We start from the raw sequence: 16,321 nt of genomic DNA, 5'->3' as shown, positions 1-16,321 counted from the left end.
AAGACATCCATAAAATCCAGAAACACAAGTTCTGTTGCATGACTGTATGCAGAATAGTTGCCTAACCCCAATTCTTGTTCACAAATGATCTGTCCAATCACCTAATTACCAAGGTCTGCACTTTAAATCACCATTTAAATACAGCTCAAGGAGCAGATGAAAGGTACTGACAAAAGATGGTAGCAAATAACATTTCTATTCAATGGAGCACAATTATTCCAGAATGTTTCTATCAAGACATAGCTGCACCCATGCTTTACACAGCCCAGCAGGATCAAGCTGCTAAGGCCATTCCTCTGGCAGTAATTTAGGGACTGCTCTGGAGAAGAGAAATGGAATCCATCACAGAGACAAACAGGAACACCCAACAACCTGCTGTAAACCACAATTTCATAGTAGCACACATGTAAAAAGCAGAACTTGTCCAGCACCAAACAAAGCAGGTAAGACCCTGCACTGCTATTTAAGGGACTGATGTACAGATATATCACTCAGACAAACTGGCCTCACCAGGCAAAGCTGCTTTTTTTAAACAGAGCTAATGTTTACTTCAGACCTCCAGGTTACCACATTAAACCCACATTGAGCAGATGGAAAGGCTGCTTGCCAGCAAAAGCAAAGATGAAAAAAACCCCTCAGCCTTTTAAAAGGCAGTTGAACTGTTGGAAACAACTGAAATGAAAACCACCCACCCTCTGCACCCAAAAGCACCAAGCACCAGCTCTGTGCCAGAACCACAGGCCAGGGACACCTCAGGAGCAGGGACTGCACTGCCACTGCCACTCAAGTGGATCTTGGGTTATCCTGGAATCCTGGGCTTTTTTGTTTTATTTGCTTTCCAAGGCTCAAGGAGTGGAGAACATATGGCTGCTGCTTGGGATGTCAGAATGTAGCAGTGGCTCAGTGAAACAGAGCTGCATGGGATCTCCTCTGCTGGTCAGTTCATAGGAGCTGGAACCTTCAGTCTAGAGAGAGCTACAGAACAATGTCATGATTTCACATCAATTGCCCTGTTTGTATAAAAGTCTGATGTAGAAAGGTTCGTTTTAAATGTAATTCTGAACTGGACACGTGGCACTATTCTTCTCTTTCAGAACAATCCAGTTCATTATTAAATATATACCTGTGAATGACAGATGAATTCTCAGCATTAATTAGTAACACAAATTGACAACATGGATCTTCCTGCAGCTTTAGGGTAGACTCACATACAAATTTTTTAACCTACTCAAAATGCACAGTCCCCCTTTTGGACAGATATCCCCGAGTCTCCTCTGTCAGATTTAAGAAGGGGCAGCTACATATGGGTTAAATGATGGCTTTCTCATTTCCTAGCCCTTATTAACTTACAGCAGCCACCACAGCCAGCAGCTACTACAAGCTGCATTTGTAAAACAATGAAAAATGTTGCAAAGCAGTGTCCTAGTGAGTGACACCTCTTACATGACAAGGGTTTCCTGTTTGGGATGTGTCTGGGTGAGTGAGGCTTACCTGCAGAAGCACTGTGGGATCTCTCCCTGCCCATACAGAGGGAACAGGAATGGGGTGTTGCCATAGCGGCCAAGGCACTGCAGGAATTTTTTTGTTGCCTGAAGCCCTTCCAGAGTGCTGCTCTCAGTCTGTGCCACCATTGCAATGGAGTGAAGGATGAAGTGCTGCAGGCTGGGGGTCAGCTTCCGTGTCTGCAGGAACTCAGCAAACGTGCTGGACTCGTGTTCTGAGGGAAAAGCACAGGAGGCACTGAGCACACTCCAACATCTGCACTTCAGCTCAAACAAGTGCTCTGGATTCCAGCAAACAAGAGCAAGTGAATTTTTCAACAAACATCTTGCTGAAAATGGATCATCCAGTCAACGAAAGTTAGAAGAACTACTCCCAGAAAGTGAGTTATCTCAGAAGACAGAAACAGCACTCCATTAAAATATTTCAAAATATCACAAACCCACTTTATGGGTCTCCAATGCCATCACCTATTCATTGCAAGACTTGATCTAACTCCATTTCCCAGCCCTGAGAGAAAAGTGACAAACTGTGGACTAAAATCCACCCAAGTGCCATGGGATGCTGTGTCCTGTAAATTACCCAAAATATCACCCCAGATTACAGCCACTACAGAACAGGACTGCTGCACCCACACTGCCAGTGCCAGACTGGATATCTGTGCTCAGAGAAGCCCCTCACACAGTGCCACAATCCAGAGATGAGAAGGTGCAGTATTTATTTTAATTGGATGACTTGCTGGCAACAAACAAATGTGGATGAGACAGAGAGCAGAAAGGGATCAAGGACTCTATCTTCCCTTTAAAATAATATTATTGCTGGCACATTTTGAAATTCAAAGAAACACAACTCTTCTGGGAGATGTTTAAAGCATGTTGGCATTGATACATCTCTGAAAAACTTTTAGTCATCTTCATAACAGAAAGATTTTTGCCAGGAAAAGATTGTATTTAAGCAATAGCAGGCTTCTATCCTATTCAGAGATCTGCTCTTATTTCACTTCTGGATAAATTCCTAACTAGTTCAGAGCCCAATATTATCAAGCTATATATTCTGTTCAAGATTCAACCACTGCTCTATTACAAATGTATCTTACTGCTCTTTGTACAGCCATGCACAAAGTCATAAAATGACAAGGGATTTTTTTTGTTTTATCATTCTAAAAAAATTCTCAAGTTTTCCACACTTCAAACTTCTTATATAATTCCATATTTTACAGAAAAAAAAGCTTTAAAAAATTCTTCACGCTCATGAACTCTTCCTATTAAAAGTCTGCCTTCCCACGAATGCAATGATCTCATCAAGAGCAATTTTAAATTTCTTAAGTTTTTACATTAGCCTAATCTGACTCAAAATATTCTCAATTACTTCTCAGGCTATTTTAAAATATAGGAACAAAAACTGTTTAACTGGCTCTGTAAGTAAAATACATCTAATGTTATTTAGGTACACGAATCAATGGATTCATTTAAAATTGATGTGGCATCTCCTTTTTTTTACTCAATAAATTTTCTAAATACCACAAATATCCTCACTGTGAGCACCTCCATTTCTTCCAGCAGCAGCAAACTGAGATCACCTGTAATCAATAAACCACTTCAGCCTAATGAGTTTTTCCCCTTCAGGATTTTCTGGAGTTCATTACAGACTCTCCTTTTCTTAATCTCACCAGATCTTGATACTGACTGTTCTTCTCTTGCATGTGTTCAATAATTTTCTCTGATGTTTGTACTCCTCATTCCTCACTATTTCTTTTTGACAGATTTTTTTTTCTCTTTGCCTTAATTTACTTTTAGACTGCAAGAACTGAGGACACCACTTCATTCTTTGTACCCTGAGGAGCACAAACCCAAAGCCCCTTCCTCCTGTTGAGCTGATTTCCCTCTTTGACCCGCAGCTCGTTATTCTTCACACATTATAGCTCAAATCTCTTCTGATTTCCTCTCATCTAAATAAGCCAACACTTGATAAAAGCACTTTGAACTTGCCCTTTACAACTAAAGAGCATTAAATTACATTTACTTTCATAGTTTAAAAATTCCATTTTCTCCATTTCTGATTTGTTGTAAAGCATTGTGAAGGTTTACCTAGTAATCCAAAAAAACAGACAGAAAATTCAGATACATCACATTCTTTTAAAAAATACCTGGGGGAAGGGAGGAAAACACTTAAAAATGACAAAAAGCATTTTGCAACCTTGCTGTAATATATAATTTTGCTGTTAAAGAAAAATGTAAATAATAAATAATGTGAGAACTAGAAGAGTAAGTGCTTAAGTAGAAAAATTTAACACTGAAGTGAAAAGGTCACAAAAAGGTCAAAGCATACTTTAAAAATGAATCTGTAAAAATAAACCACGTGAAAACACAGGAGAGCTCTCAGAACTGTCCTCCCTGAAGAAAGTCCTGAGAAGGGAGTGCACCTTGTTCAATGAGACACTACCTTGGTATTCCTCAGGGTGCTGTTCATAGTCCAAACAAAATGTCAGAAATTTCATGAGCATTCTCTTCTCCACCATGGTCAGCTGTCTGCTGTTGAAGACATCTGCTCTGGAACAAGGCACCTGCAAAGTATTTTTTAATAATTTCAGATACTTTCCATACTCTGAATGTAAAAGGATCAAGCAACAATAGTCTGATAAAATAACAAATATTTCAAATTATTGTTTTCAATTACAGCTATTTTCTTATATATTTATTTCCCCTAATTTCTATTGTAGCTAAAGTTACCAGTTTTCCACAATAAGAATATTCAAAAATCTTTTTTATCTCCCTTCAATTTCAATTGCATCTCTAACTGCAGAGATAATCACTTGAGTTTGTATTCACTGTGCCGATACCTCCCGTTGCCATTATCACACTGATTTCTATTGTATGTAACAAAGACAAATCAAGTCTATGTCAGACTAAAACCTAAATCTTTGAATCTTAAAATCTTTAAAACCTAAAATATTTGAATCTTCAACAATTATCTGCCAATCAGTCATGGCCTAAACATTTAGCCTGAGGTTAAGATTTATGTCAATGTGCTGGACTGCACAACCTTATTTTAGCTTGGTTTGATTTTATTTTCATATTTCTAGATAACACATACCAACATCTTTTCTTCCAGAAATTAAAACAGAATCATAATTAAGGAAAAAACACTCAAAAAACCAATTTCAAGCTTCTTGACTTGCAGGAGCTGAGATGAAACACAAACACATGCAGCCCATGGTTTTCTGGTACCTGTTCCACTTTCCCCTCGCGGAAGGCGAGAACCCGCGTGGCGTTTTTGAACTCGGCGTATCTGCTCACGTTGGACTTAATGAGGAGGTCAATTAACAGCCCCCGGGAGTACAGCAACTGCACAGGAGCAGAAAGGAACTGCTGGGTGAAGAGGATCAGTGAAGCACCCAACAAAATCCTCACCAGCTGCTCCCTAAATCCCCTGAACCAAGAGGCACCTTTTCCACAGATCAATTCCATGACTCCCAAGCTAAGGTTCAGCCATATATAATTTAATCATCTTTCTAGAAGGTACAAATATGAAATACAGAAGGGATAGAAATGTAACTATGAACTGAAAATGTTTGTATTGAAAAGTCTCATGGTACTGAGTAACAGACTTCGCAAGAGCACACAGAGACTTTCTGGATAAAGGTTTCCTGGGACACCAACAAGAAAGCTGATGTTCCCCTGCTAGGGAAACCCCAGCACAAACTCCTGGCCTGCCCTGCTGACCACTCTTGTGGCTGAATTTCTGGGATTTGCTGCAGTTACCACCATGTCCCTTTAACACAGTAAAAAAAGGATACAAAACAGCATTATCTGCTTAACCACCACCCACTGACTGGTGTTCAAGATGTCATTGCAAGGAGGCTTGGAAGTGGGATTCACATCTGGAACATGAAATTTGCAATAATGATTTCACAATGTCTTCACAAAGAATTGAATGAATTAGTGAAGAGAGTTTATTTTTCAGTTTCCAAAGGTTTGAAAAATCTTTTTAGGCACAATATGTAAAGTGAAGCATTCAACTTCGAAAAAACTTCCCTGTGCTGTAAAAAACATATTTTTATCTTTTTAAAAAGACAGAACAATCTGCATGCAGATTGCTCTTTCTTGTTTAAAAATACAAGTTTTTAATGGCACTATTTAAAATGAGACATTTTGCTGGTATTACCCAAGTGCTATATTCCATGACATTTATTTCAAGGCAATATTTCTGAGCTGTGTTTTTTGATCTCTTTGGTTATAAAACACTTAAGGTCACATATCAAATAACTCATGTTTGTTTTAGTGCTAACAATTCTTACTTCTCAAGAGTGGCTATTTTCCCTCAAAGGTGCTTTAAAACAAATGTCAGCATTTTAAGCAAAGCAAACGTACTTACGCAAAATAAAGTCATTCAGTTCCTACCTTAGAAACCAAATCAACATTAAACCTTCTGCCTTCTCTAACAATTTGAGAATAGGTGATTTTCTTTGGTTCTTGGGCAGCATTTTCAGAGGGTGCAGCTTCTGTCTTTGCTGGTTGCGGAGCGGAGTCGCCGTCGGCCGTGCTGGGAGCAGCTCCAGGGCCAGGGGCTGCTCCTGCCCCGTCCCCTGCAGCTGCCCTGGCTGCCTCAGAGCAGCTCTGGGGCTCCTCTCCAGGGCTCTCCACTGCCGCATTCTCTTTCTCAGACCCTGGGGAAGCCTCCTCCACTGCTGGACTCCCCTGTGATCCCAGAGGAATCCCCTCCACTGCTGGACTCTCCTGTGATCCCAGAGGAATCCCCTCCACTGCTGGACTCTCCTGTGATCCCAGAGGAATCCCCTCCACTGCTGGACTCCCCTGTGATCCCAGAGGAATCCCCTCCACTGCTGGACTCTCCTTCTCGGGCCCTGGGGACTCCCCCTGGGCAGCAAGGGCTCCAGGCACATGCAGCTTTGGCAGAGCACCAGCTTCTTCAACACCTTCAGCTGAATCCTGACTGATTAAAAACACAGAGGGGAAAAAGAGGGGGGAAAAGTCTTTTTGAAGAGTCTTAAAAAGCTTGTTTAAAGTTTTGAGTTGGTGCCAGAGCAGAAACCTCAAGCATTTCTAGGAAAAGCATTAGAATTTCTTTATCCTGGCCCATTCAGGTATTCCACCCACTAACAAACTCTGGTTCTTTGGCTGCAAAGCTACAATTCAAGAGACTATTTTTATTGAGGAGAAAAAACAGCAACAAAAATTTGAGTTTTTACTTTACATATACTTAAAAAATAGAAGGGTCTCAAAAAGAAAATCAAGGCCCTCATGGTGAAACAATACACAGCTACATCAACAATAGAAATGGACTATTTTGAAATAAAACCAGTAACTTGATCAGGTGTTCCCTACAGATTAACATCCATGAAATTGAAAAGCAAATATGCATTAAAGTAATTAAGCTGAGATTCTGTCCTGAAGAAAACAACATTTGACAAGCTTTACACAACCAAGCTCCTCTGCAGCCATGATCCCAGCAGAGAACCAGACCACTTGGACCCAAAGCTTCAGCAAAACTTTCAAATTGCTCTTTTAACTCTGCCCTTGCATTCTAATGAGCTGTTCAAGCAGCAATGCTGTTATGCAAGTGCTCCAAATCCATGCACAGGGCATGAAGGCAGCCAGTCACAGGAGGGACATTCCCACAGAACATTCACTCTGCACAGTTCATTTCCTGTCCACAACATTTCTTTAAAATTCCCCTCATAAAGCAGCCCTCCACTTTTAATCTCATCTTCTTGTTTTATGTTGAACTTCAGTGACACCTCCCTGAGAAAGCAGGACTTTTGAACTTGGTTTAGTTTACACTACCACTGAGATGAATCAAATCAGTGTCATTGCAAGTGAAAGGAGTTCAGCAATAATTCCAAACTATCTTTTTATCTTTCTACCACAAGCCATTAATGCACTGAATAAACTATTTAATCTTGCCTGGAAACTAATGAACTATGATTTTAAAGGTGACCTGCAAACAGAGTATTAACAGGATGGTTAAAATTCCCAGAACAGCAAGGAATTACTCAGCACCAACACCAAAATGCTCCCTCACACACCTGCAGATGGAAGCAGGAGCAAGATTTCGGTTCAAAAAGGAACAAAAACCTGGGATCCTTTAAAAATTGCTCCTCATTTATGAACTGATGGAGCTCGCATGCACTCATGAAAAGTTTGGAAGTGATCTCCCAGCTTGGGCAAAGTCACCAGGAAGCACTTAACTCATGACTGGGTAAAATATTGCCCTGGGAAATGCAGGAACTGCTATAAGGAAGCACTAATGAGAGAAGGCTGTTTCTGTACATTAATGATGTCTTTTTGCTTCAGATTGCCAGCATTAAGTAACTATAAAATATCAAAGAGAGATAAGTACTTTGTCAAATGTTGTTCAAAAAAGCAATCTCTGCTACAAATAAAAATGAAAGTCAATTATATTTTGGGGTTCTATTTTGATTTTGGGTTTTTTTTAAGGATTTTGGAACAGTGTTTGTGAAAACTGCAAAAGCTCTTCCCAGTAATTCAGTAACTACAATGAAGCTTTTATTTAACTCATCCTAAACCTTTGTAACACAAAATTTCAGAATAAGGTTTTCTTTCTAACTCCTCCCAATCTCAATGAACAGTTAATCTTATTTTAAACATACTTGATTATTACTTTTTAAAATCAAAATAAACTTGGATTCATATCATCATACACTGTATTTTTCTATATCATTCTGAAAAGCAGTGTAACAGAAATATTTACATATTTTAAATCTCTATTCAGTTCCCATTAAAGAATAGGTAAATCTCCATGATTTCCAGCTCCACAGATTTTATAATGAGAGCCCAAAAACGGAATATAATCTAAATTCATGACATCCTTCCTATAGGACCAAATATCCCTGAATAATGTAAGAACTGTCTATAAAAATGACTCAAATTGAACTGCTGTACAGACAATTCTTCTCCTAATTCAGAAGAAAATAATACATCTGCAGACAAATTGTTGTGTAAATTTAGAATATTATCTTCCACCATTCATCAATTAATGGTACTAACAAAGGAATATCTTAAAATGAATGTGTCTTATTAATGCCTTGTAACAGCAACCCCTTCAGATAGGTCAAATGAAAAATTGCCAACCAGCTGGTTAATTTATTCAGCACAGGTGTTCACTATTTATTTTTCAGCCATTTGCCTTTTTTCAATCCAGCTTGTTGTAGACACAGTATTCTTTCCCTTTGATGGATGCACTTTGTTCTAAGGCCATTCATTTCAGATTTGCACTGTGTATATTATACTGCTACCCAGCTGTTTATTCTTTCAAAATAAATGTTTCATGGTTACTTCATAGGAGTTACAAAAGTTAAGCAAAAACTATAGAATCTAGGCAGAACATGTAAATTGTCAGAAACACAGTAATTGACTCTCAGAAAATTTCAAGTTCTTTTGGAGAACTTTTTCTTTGCCAGGTTTATTAATCTTATCCTTGTTCCTTGGGAGAAATGGGGTTTTTCTTGGTGATGACCAGGACAGACAGCACTGTACTGAGCTAAGCTGAATGCTTAAAAGCTCAATTTTACCCAAGTATAATCTCACTTCTAAGTGTGAAATCTCAGTGCCAGGGGACTCATCTGGGAGCCAGCTATCAGTCAGAAATTATACACAAAGTCAAAAGACTACAAAACCTTTCCCTCTGATTTAATCCTGCTTCTGAACATTATTTATTATGACAACAGGATGACAATTACAATATCCAAGTGCTATTGCTTTAAAATAAGCATTGCATTTTATCTGCAATCCAGTCAAGCACCATTACTGTGCAGCACTGAACCTTGGAAGAGTCTCAGTCTGTGACCTTCACATTGTATTTATGTAATTCACACCTTTTTTCCCCTACTTATGGTGTTTACAGACAGAAATCTGTATTTCTTTATGAGTATGTGTCAGCATTTCATTTAGCTACCTATACCTATGGTATTTTCTAAGGGATTCAAGGTTAAGTTTACAGAACTATCTCAAAGAATTTCCTCTCAAGAATTCTGGAGAATGTTCAGTTCAGTACAAAATCCAGAAGAGAAAAAATAATAAATAAATAAATAAATACACAGTTCAGTTAGTTATATTTATACTCAGTGGATTTAACTTCACTAAGTTAAATTCATTGCACATAAAAAGGACAAAGGGAAATATTACTTTATCATTTCACCACAAGTATTTCACAGTTACAGTACAGTTGCCCATTTGTGTAGTTGTTCTTTTGTATGTGGTTCATTTTACATGGATTTAGGGGTTTAATTTTTGATAATGAGAACAGCAGCTTTTAGGCAAATTAAGAATGGAAAAATTTAACTGAGGGCAGTGCACAGCTGCCTACTACTACTAATACCTAAACACAACACTTGTGTTTTCTGCTCAGAAGTAAATCACAAACTCACAAAGTTGGTCAACAAATTAGACTGCACCCAGAGAGGCCATTTAGGAAGGATCAGGGTCTTTCAGTGAATTGATTCCAACAAAGCACAAGGACATGAGAACATTTCAGAGGTCAGGGTTGCATTTTGGGACAATGTGTAACGTGGCAGCATGGTGAAACCCTTACAACCAAAGCACAATATGATAATTTACTCTGGGCATGCAAAATTGCTCATGAATTTGTACTTTTCTACTTACTCTCCAAAACAGAAATCTTCTACATGTTGAATAGTTTTATCCTTGCTGCTGAGAGGAATTGCTTCTTCATCCTCAAGGATCAGTTTTCTCCAGTCCTCACATTCATCACTGAGATCTGCCTTTTGCTTAAAAGAACAAGTATAAAATTACATATTGTACTGTACAAGCTGTTCTTGAGCTACAAATCTCTCTAGACACAAATAATATGTACCATCTAATAATATAAGGGAAAAATAAACCCTGATAACTGTCCTAATTTTTTTTTTCTATATATGTCTTTTGAGTTAAAACACTTAGAGCTGGTTACTTTATCACACCATGCCAACATTTGCACTACAGCACTGGCCCTATTAATCTGAAATACAGTGTTAAATGAAATAAAGCTCTCTCTTTAGTAGAGAGCTGAATGTAACTTGGAATGCAATGTCCTAAAAGGCAGGTTTGCCACAGCCAGGGTAGGTCCAGATTCTGGGACAAAGCTCTTTGAATGGAAACCATATGGAAAAACCTGGTGATCTGGGGGATTGTATTAATCTGTGCATGCAGGAATCCCTAAATCATACAACACAACTCACAGAATATGAAGCTCTGGCACTGAGCAAGTGCCCTGATGATGCCAGGAGGCAGCACAGTGTAAAGAGCAGGGTGAGACTGAGCTGAGGAACTTCCATCTTCTACACCCCACAGGCTCTGAGCATTTCTGTAAATAACAGAGCAGCCCCTGCTAATCCAGCCCTGGGCTCCATTTCCTGAATAAATCTCCTCCCTGCAAGATTTCTAGGGGACTGCCATGAATCAGATAAACTTTGGTCATTGGAAAATACACTATCAGCATTCATCTTTTTGTCCTGGTTACAGGACATTTCAATGGGAGGATCCAGCACACACTTCTCTGCCTGTAAGGAAGAATCAGCTGAATACAAACGAGACAAACAAAAGGGCTGAAACATCAGACAGAGGAAAATAATCCAAGAGGGAATGGAGAAACCAGATTATCCTAAAGGAACTGAAACAATGGTGTAGTTGCTTCTCTTTAAGCTCAAGAAGGCAGAAGTGTGGCTGAGCACCAGGCTGGCCTCAATCAGACTGACAAGGCAGCACATCAGAGCCTCACACTGCCAGGCCAGATGGGTGAGGCTCAAGCAGCAAAGCTGGGAACTACAAACCTCTTTGATCTGTCAAATGACCAAAGAGCAAAAGCAGGGAGGTGATTTGTCTTGAAATAAATCATGCAAACAACAGAGATTCAATGGTAAGGAGGCCTAAAAGAAACAATTTGGGAAATTTTTACCTGATTTTCTTTAATCCAAGATAATAATCCTGAAAAACTAAAGCTGGCCCAGTTTCCACCATAGTAATTTCTCCTGCAAAGAAAAACAACAAAAGGAAAACCTGTTGGACAGGTAAAACAACTTTCCCAGATTTAAAGAAAAAAAACCAACCAAGTATGATACATTCAAAACATTTTACATGGTAAGATTTTTCAGATGCAGAATAGATGAAAATTAGTATTTTGCAAAATTTCCATTTTCCTCCTTGCATGCATCTGTGACCAAACACACTACAGTCCGAAATCAAATTATTTGCAGGGTAAATGGATAATGCTGAGAACAACACAAGGGATAGTGTGAAGAAAAGGAAAATAGAGATAATACTGCTTTTTGGCCAAGACTGGCTCTCTTATCCATGATGTCAAATACAGGACAGTGCAGTTTATTGTTTATCTACTGCTTACACAATAGATTTTGCCTGTTACAGATTGTGAAGCTGCTCTGGCAAAACACTCACTGAACTGCATGTACTGCAGGTGGAGCCAAAGGAACTGATTTGTACCAAGTGATCATCCCTCCCTGAGCACTTCCCAGTTTCTATTTGCCACCTTCTTGCTTGCAAAAAGATTATTTACTGCTTTTAAATCAGAGAAAATTAATAGTTCTGCTGTTAAGCAAAGAAAGTCTCTGCTCTCTCTTTTTAAAATTTCTCTACCAATATTTCTCTAAACATCTGTTGGATTAGTTGGCTTTTGTTGTCAGATGGCATAGCACATCTTAAATACTTAACTCTGAGAAGAAAAATAATAAGAGTAATTACATTTTAAAAAGTCACCAGTTCTTGCAAAATTAAAGTTATTTCAGGATTTAACTCTATTTTCTGGCAATGTGTACTGGCACTTCAGAAGCCTCAAAGATACCAAAAATACCCTCCAGAACAGGTAGCTATAGGGAGGAAGATAGGGTTTGCATTTTAAAGAATAATGTGAAGGCTGTTAAATCAATCTTATCATAACCTCCTCCACTTTTAAATTGTAGAGATCAGTGTGATACCAGTGAAAAGCTAAATTCAGGTTAGATTCTCCTGCCTAGATTTACAATGGGCTGCTTTTGACAGGGCTGATGTGCACTGACAGAGCCTTCACAGGAGTGTCAGCCCCGCTCAGCACCAGGGGCTCTGCTCTGGACCTCGCTGCTTACTTAGCATATGAAGGACAGATGTCTGCTGAGCACTGCTAATTGCTCCTGACTACAAACTGACCTAAAAAAGTCTTTCAGCTCCTGCAAGGCAACAGTGAAGAACATAAATAGGACATCTTCTGTGAAGACAACAGAATGCAGCATTCACTGAATGAATAAGGGTGGCTCCAAGAAGGGATGGTGGTGGTGCAGGACCTGCCCTGCAGAGTGGGCAGCACTGGGCAGCACAGCTCCTCCTGCAGATGGGTATCACACAGAACACAGCAATGGGGATTCAATCTGAGCAGCACAGCTCCTCCTGCAGATGGGTATCACACAGAACACAGCAATGGGGATTCAATCCATGCCCTGGGCAGCACAGCTCCTCCTGCAGATGGGAAACACCCAGAGCACAGCAATGGGGATTCAATCCATGCCCTGAACAGCACAGCTCCTCCTGCAGATGGGTATCACACAGAACACAGCAATGGGGATTCAATCCATGCCCTGAACAGCACAGCTCCTCCTGCAGATGGGTATCACACAGAACACAGCAATGGGGATTCAATCCATGCCCTGAACAGCACAGCTCCTCCTGCAGATGCTCCCAAGCAGGAGCTCCAATCCTCTGCAACAGGAGCTCACCCTGACTCTGTGTGACTGACATGGGGAGCTCCACAGCTATTCCTGTTTGGTACCACACAGACCCCAAAGCAATGGGGATTAAATCTATGAAATGCCCAATTCTGTGAGATGTCAATCTGTAAAAGACACTGACAGTTGCATGTGATGGTAACTTCAAGCTTTGTTTAAGCTGTCAGTGGTGCAAGGTAATTTTTTCAGGTTTCTTCAGATTCTACAGAATAAAAAATTCAATATCCATGTATTACCTGTCATTTCAGGGATTTCCAAAAATCATGAAGATTTGTTTTTAAGGAAATGTGCTGCTCAGGTTGCAAGTTTCTTGAATTTGGAATACAATATACAGCTGCTGGAGCAAGCAATGCCATGATCACAGAAATCCCAGAAAAAATCTGCCTACAATTAGGAGTGGGTTTCTTGATTCTCCACCTATATTAAGTCATGCATATTTAGACTATTTAAAGTTCAAACTGTCAGTAAGAGAAATTAACATTATTTTCACAGAAAGTTACAAAAGTTTGTTTGTGAGCTGTCAGACATCTTTCATGCGAACGTTCCTCTTTATCAGCTTGGATTTCCTTTGAAATTATTTGTTTTACCCAGTGTTGAAGCAACCTAAAGTGCTGAACAAAGCACTGCACAACCCTTCTGTGGAGCTCCATGCATTCTGAGGAGCTGGCACAGCCCTCTCCAAAGGAAAAGGAACCACAGCTGTCCCTCCTTGCCTGGTGTCTGAGCACCCTTCCCAAGCTCTGTGATGCCACCTCAAATATTCATCTCCTCAAGTAGCAACTTCCAGATTTTTTTTTTATCCTGGAATTTTAATTAGTTTCCCTGCACTAAATGATGAATCAGGATTGCTTAATTTTCTCATCTGAAAACACTAGAGAAGGAAGACAGAGCAGACATGATTACTGACATAATGAGCAAAGTTTATAGCAAGTCTTGAAGAGGAATTCTGAGAAGAGCTGACTAATGGTTTTACAATTAGGACTCCTTTGTAACCAAATATTTCTGTTAGAATTGCCCTGAAGATGAACTGAGGAATTCCTTTAAGTAATGGTCAAGATCAAAGCTTAATTACAGCTAAAATATTGTCCCAAAATCTCCAGGCCAAAGCTCCCCTCTTCTCTTGCCATATTAGCAAACAACAAAGATGGATTTTCTCTCCCTTTTTTAGGGTTATAATCCAATTATTCCCTAACTCAGAACAGGAATCATTTTGAAGGTGCAACAGCACAGGTGGAAAATACTTTTTCTACCAAGTTAGAGCACAGATGTTTTCCTTCCCTACCATACATTAGTTCCTAAATTATATTTGCTCAGCTCCTCCCATGTTACCTGGATTTCACCTGAACTACAACACTGCTCTTTTTCCTTTACAACTTTCAAATCTCTAATCTGCAGTTCAGAGCTAACAGCAGAAAAAGTTTTGCAAACTTTTGGAAATGTAGCTAAAGTACAATTTTACCTCTGCAAGAACCTTGTCTCTTCTCCTATGTCACCTTTTTACTTCAGTTACCAGGACTGGAATTTGCCAATTATTTCAATCCGGACCACTGAAATCACAAACTGTTTCTGACTGATTACCAATCTGAATCTGAATGAAGGAAATATCTCATGTGCCCCCAGGGTGACACCCAGAGCTGCTGCTGCTGCACAGAAGCTGCTGATGCCTCAGGATTCCCCCCAGAGCTGCCTCAATGTGACTGTCCTGCCTCTGATCTTGCAGAAGGAAGTCCTGAGCCATCAGAGCAGCTGTCCTTTCCTCAGGAACTTAGTGCCACATTGATTTTAAGGATCTGAACACAAAATGATTTGTGTTTCAAACCCATAAAGTTTCCTGTGTCACCTATTGGTGCTCAGGCAGATGTACTGGAGATTCCCAGGCTGGCCCAGTGATGGGGTTTAGGGGCTGCCTGGCTTCCAAGAGGGATTTAACCCAAACAGCTCCTGAGGTCCTTCAGCCCAGCAAAAGGGTGGGTGATGGTGGCAGTCACTTGTGCCACATCACATTATATCCTGGGATATGGACATGACCAAAGGGAACCACCATGGACCAGCTGAGACCATGTCTTACTCTCTAACACCTTTGCTGTGAGAGTGCGTCCTAAACCAAAATAAACAGAAAAAAGACTTGTTCAAAAAAGCTCAAAAGATACCAGAATTAACAATTTTCTGCCTAGTATTCCTTATTGAAATTAAGTAATTTCTTTGTTTTTCTTGCTGCTCTAAGCAGGTCAATTTCTTAAAGGAATTGACCTGCTTAGAGCAGCAGCAGTTTTGCTCTCTGGCTGCTGTACTCCCACAGCTCCCTCATTTCACAGCAGTTAAAGATCCAAAAGACAGATGTACGAACACACAGGGTCTTTTACAAGTTCTGAAAAAAAAAGCGAGACAAATTGTCTAGCAGGAAGTGGAACAAACTACAACCAGGGATCTTGGACTGGGGAGGTACAGGAGTAAGGCCCAGCACAGTTTTGGATGCTCAAATAGAAAATTTTGGACATAAGGAACACTCAAGTGCTCTACAGGCAAAGTAGTCAAAAAATAGGAAAGGTAACAGGTGTCAAGAACTGCCCAGTTTGCTCTACTTCTCCCAGAAAATAAAATTCTGCATCTTGACCCTCCTTTGCCTTTGAATTAAATTCTGTGTGGAAAGATAAATAAGCCAATGAGGAAGGATGTAGACAATAAAACTGCAGCCTACAAATGTTGTATTCCAGATGCTGAATATCAAATACAAAATGTATCTGAACATGCCTCACCCCTAACTGCCCCATCCCCAGTAACCAAACTGGGGCATAACTACAGATACAGAATTAAAAGAGGCAAATAAACAAAGGATCAAAAGCAGAAACTTGAGCAAGTGGTCAGGAGAAAATCTTCTGCATGTGCACAATTAGTACAGGAAGCATATTCACTTCAAGTAATCCACTTTTAGTCTTGATCTACCTTTCTCCAGCAGCTTCAAATTTAAACTAAGTGCCAATCTCCACATTTTAAATTGCAAATTACTTTTCTAAATCATTTAACAAATATCCTTGAAATTTCACATGTCAACAGCTCATTAATATCTACAGCAAA

General features: G+C 39.7%; 1 protein-coding gene across 2 annotated transcripts in view; it reads right to left on the bottom strand.

Annotated features, from left to right (window-relative positions):
• CHM (CHM Rab escort protein) overlaps positions 1-16,321 on the bottom strand; it is a 52,245-nt gene that overhangs the window by 24,583 nt on the left and 11,341 nt on the right. The window contains exons 3-9 of one of the 2 annotated variants that reach the window (XM_059482982.1): positions 11,434-11,506; positions 10,143-10,267; positions 6,274-6,453; positions 5,901-6,195; positions 4,728-4,844; positions 3,943-4,063; positions 1,492-1,717 (exon numbers count right to left, since the gene is read on the bottom strand). In XM_059482982.1, coding sequence (XP_059338965.1) covers positions 1,492-1,717; positions 3,943-4,063; positions 4,728-4,844; positions 5,901-6,195; positions 6,274-6,453; positions 10,143-10,267; positions 11,434-11,506 — 1,137 coding nt within the window. Of the gene's footprint in view, positions 1-1,491; positions 1,718-3,942; positions 4,064-4,727; positions 4,845-5,900; positions 6,454-10,142; positions 10,268-11,433; positions 11,507-16,321 lie in introns of both variants that reach the window. The other variant, XM_059482981.1, reaches the window with a different exon arrangement.

The sequence above is a fragment of the Ammospiza nelsoni genome, chromosome 15, assembly GCF_027579445.1.
Source record: "Ammospiza nelsoni isolate bAmmNel1 chromosome 15, bAmmNel1.pri, whole genome shotgun sequence".
NCBI classification, from domain to species: Eukaryota; Metazoa; Chordata; class Aves; order Passeriformes; family Passerellidae; genus Ammospiza; species Ammospiza nelsoni.
This window is presented reverse-complemented; position numbering and strand designations above follow the sequence as displayed.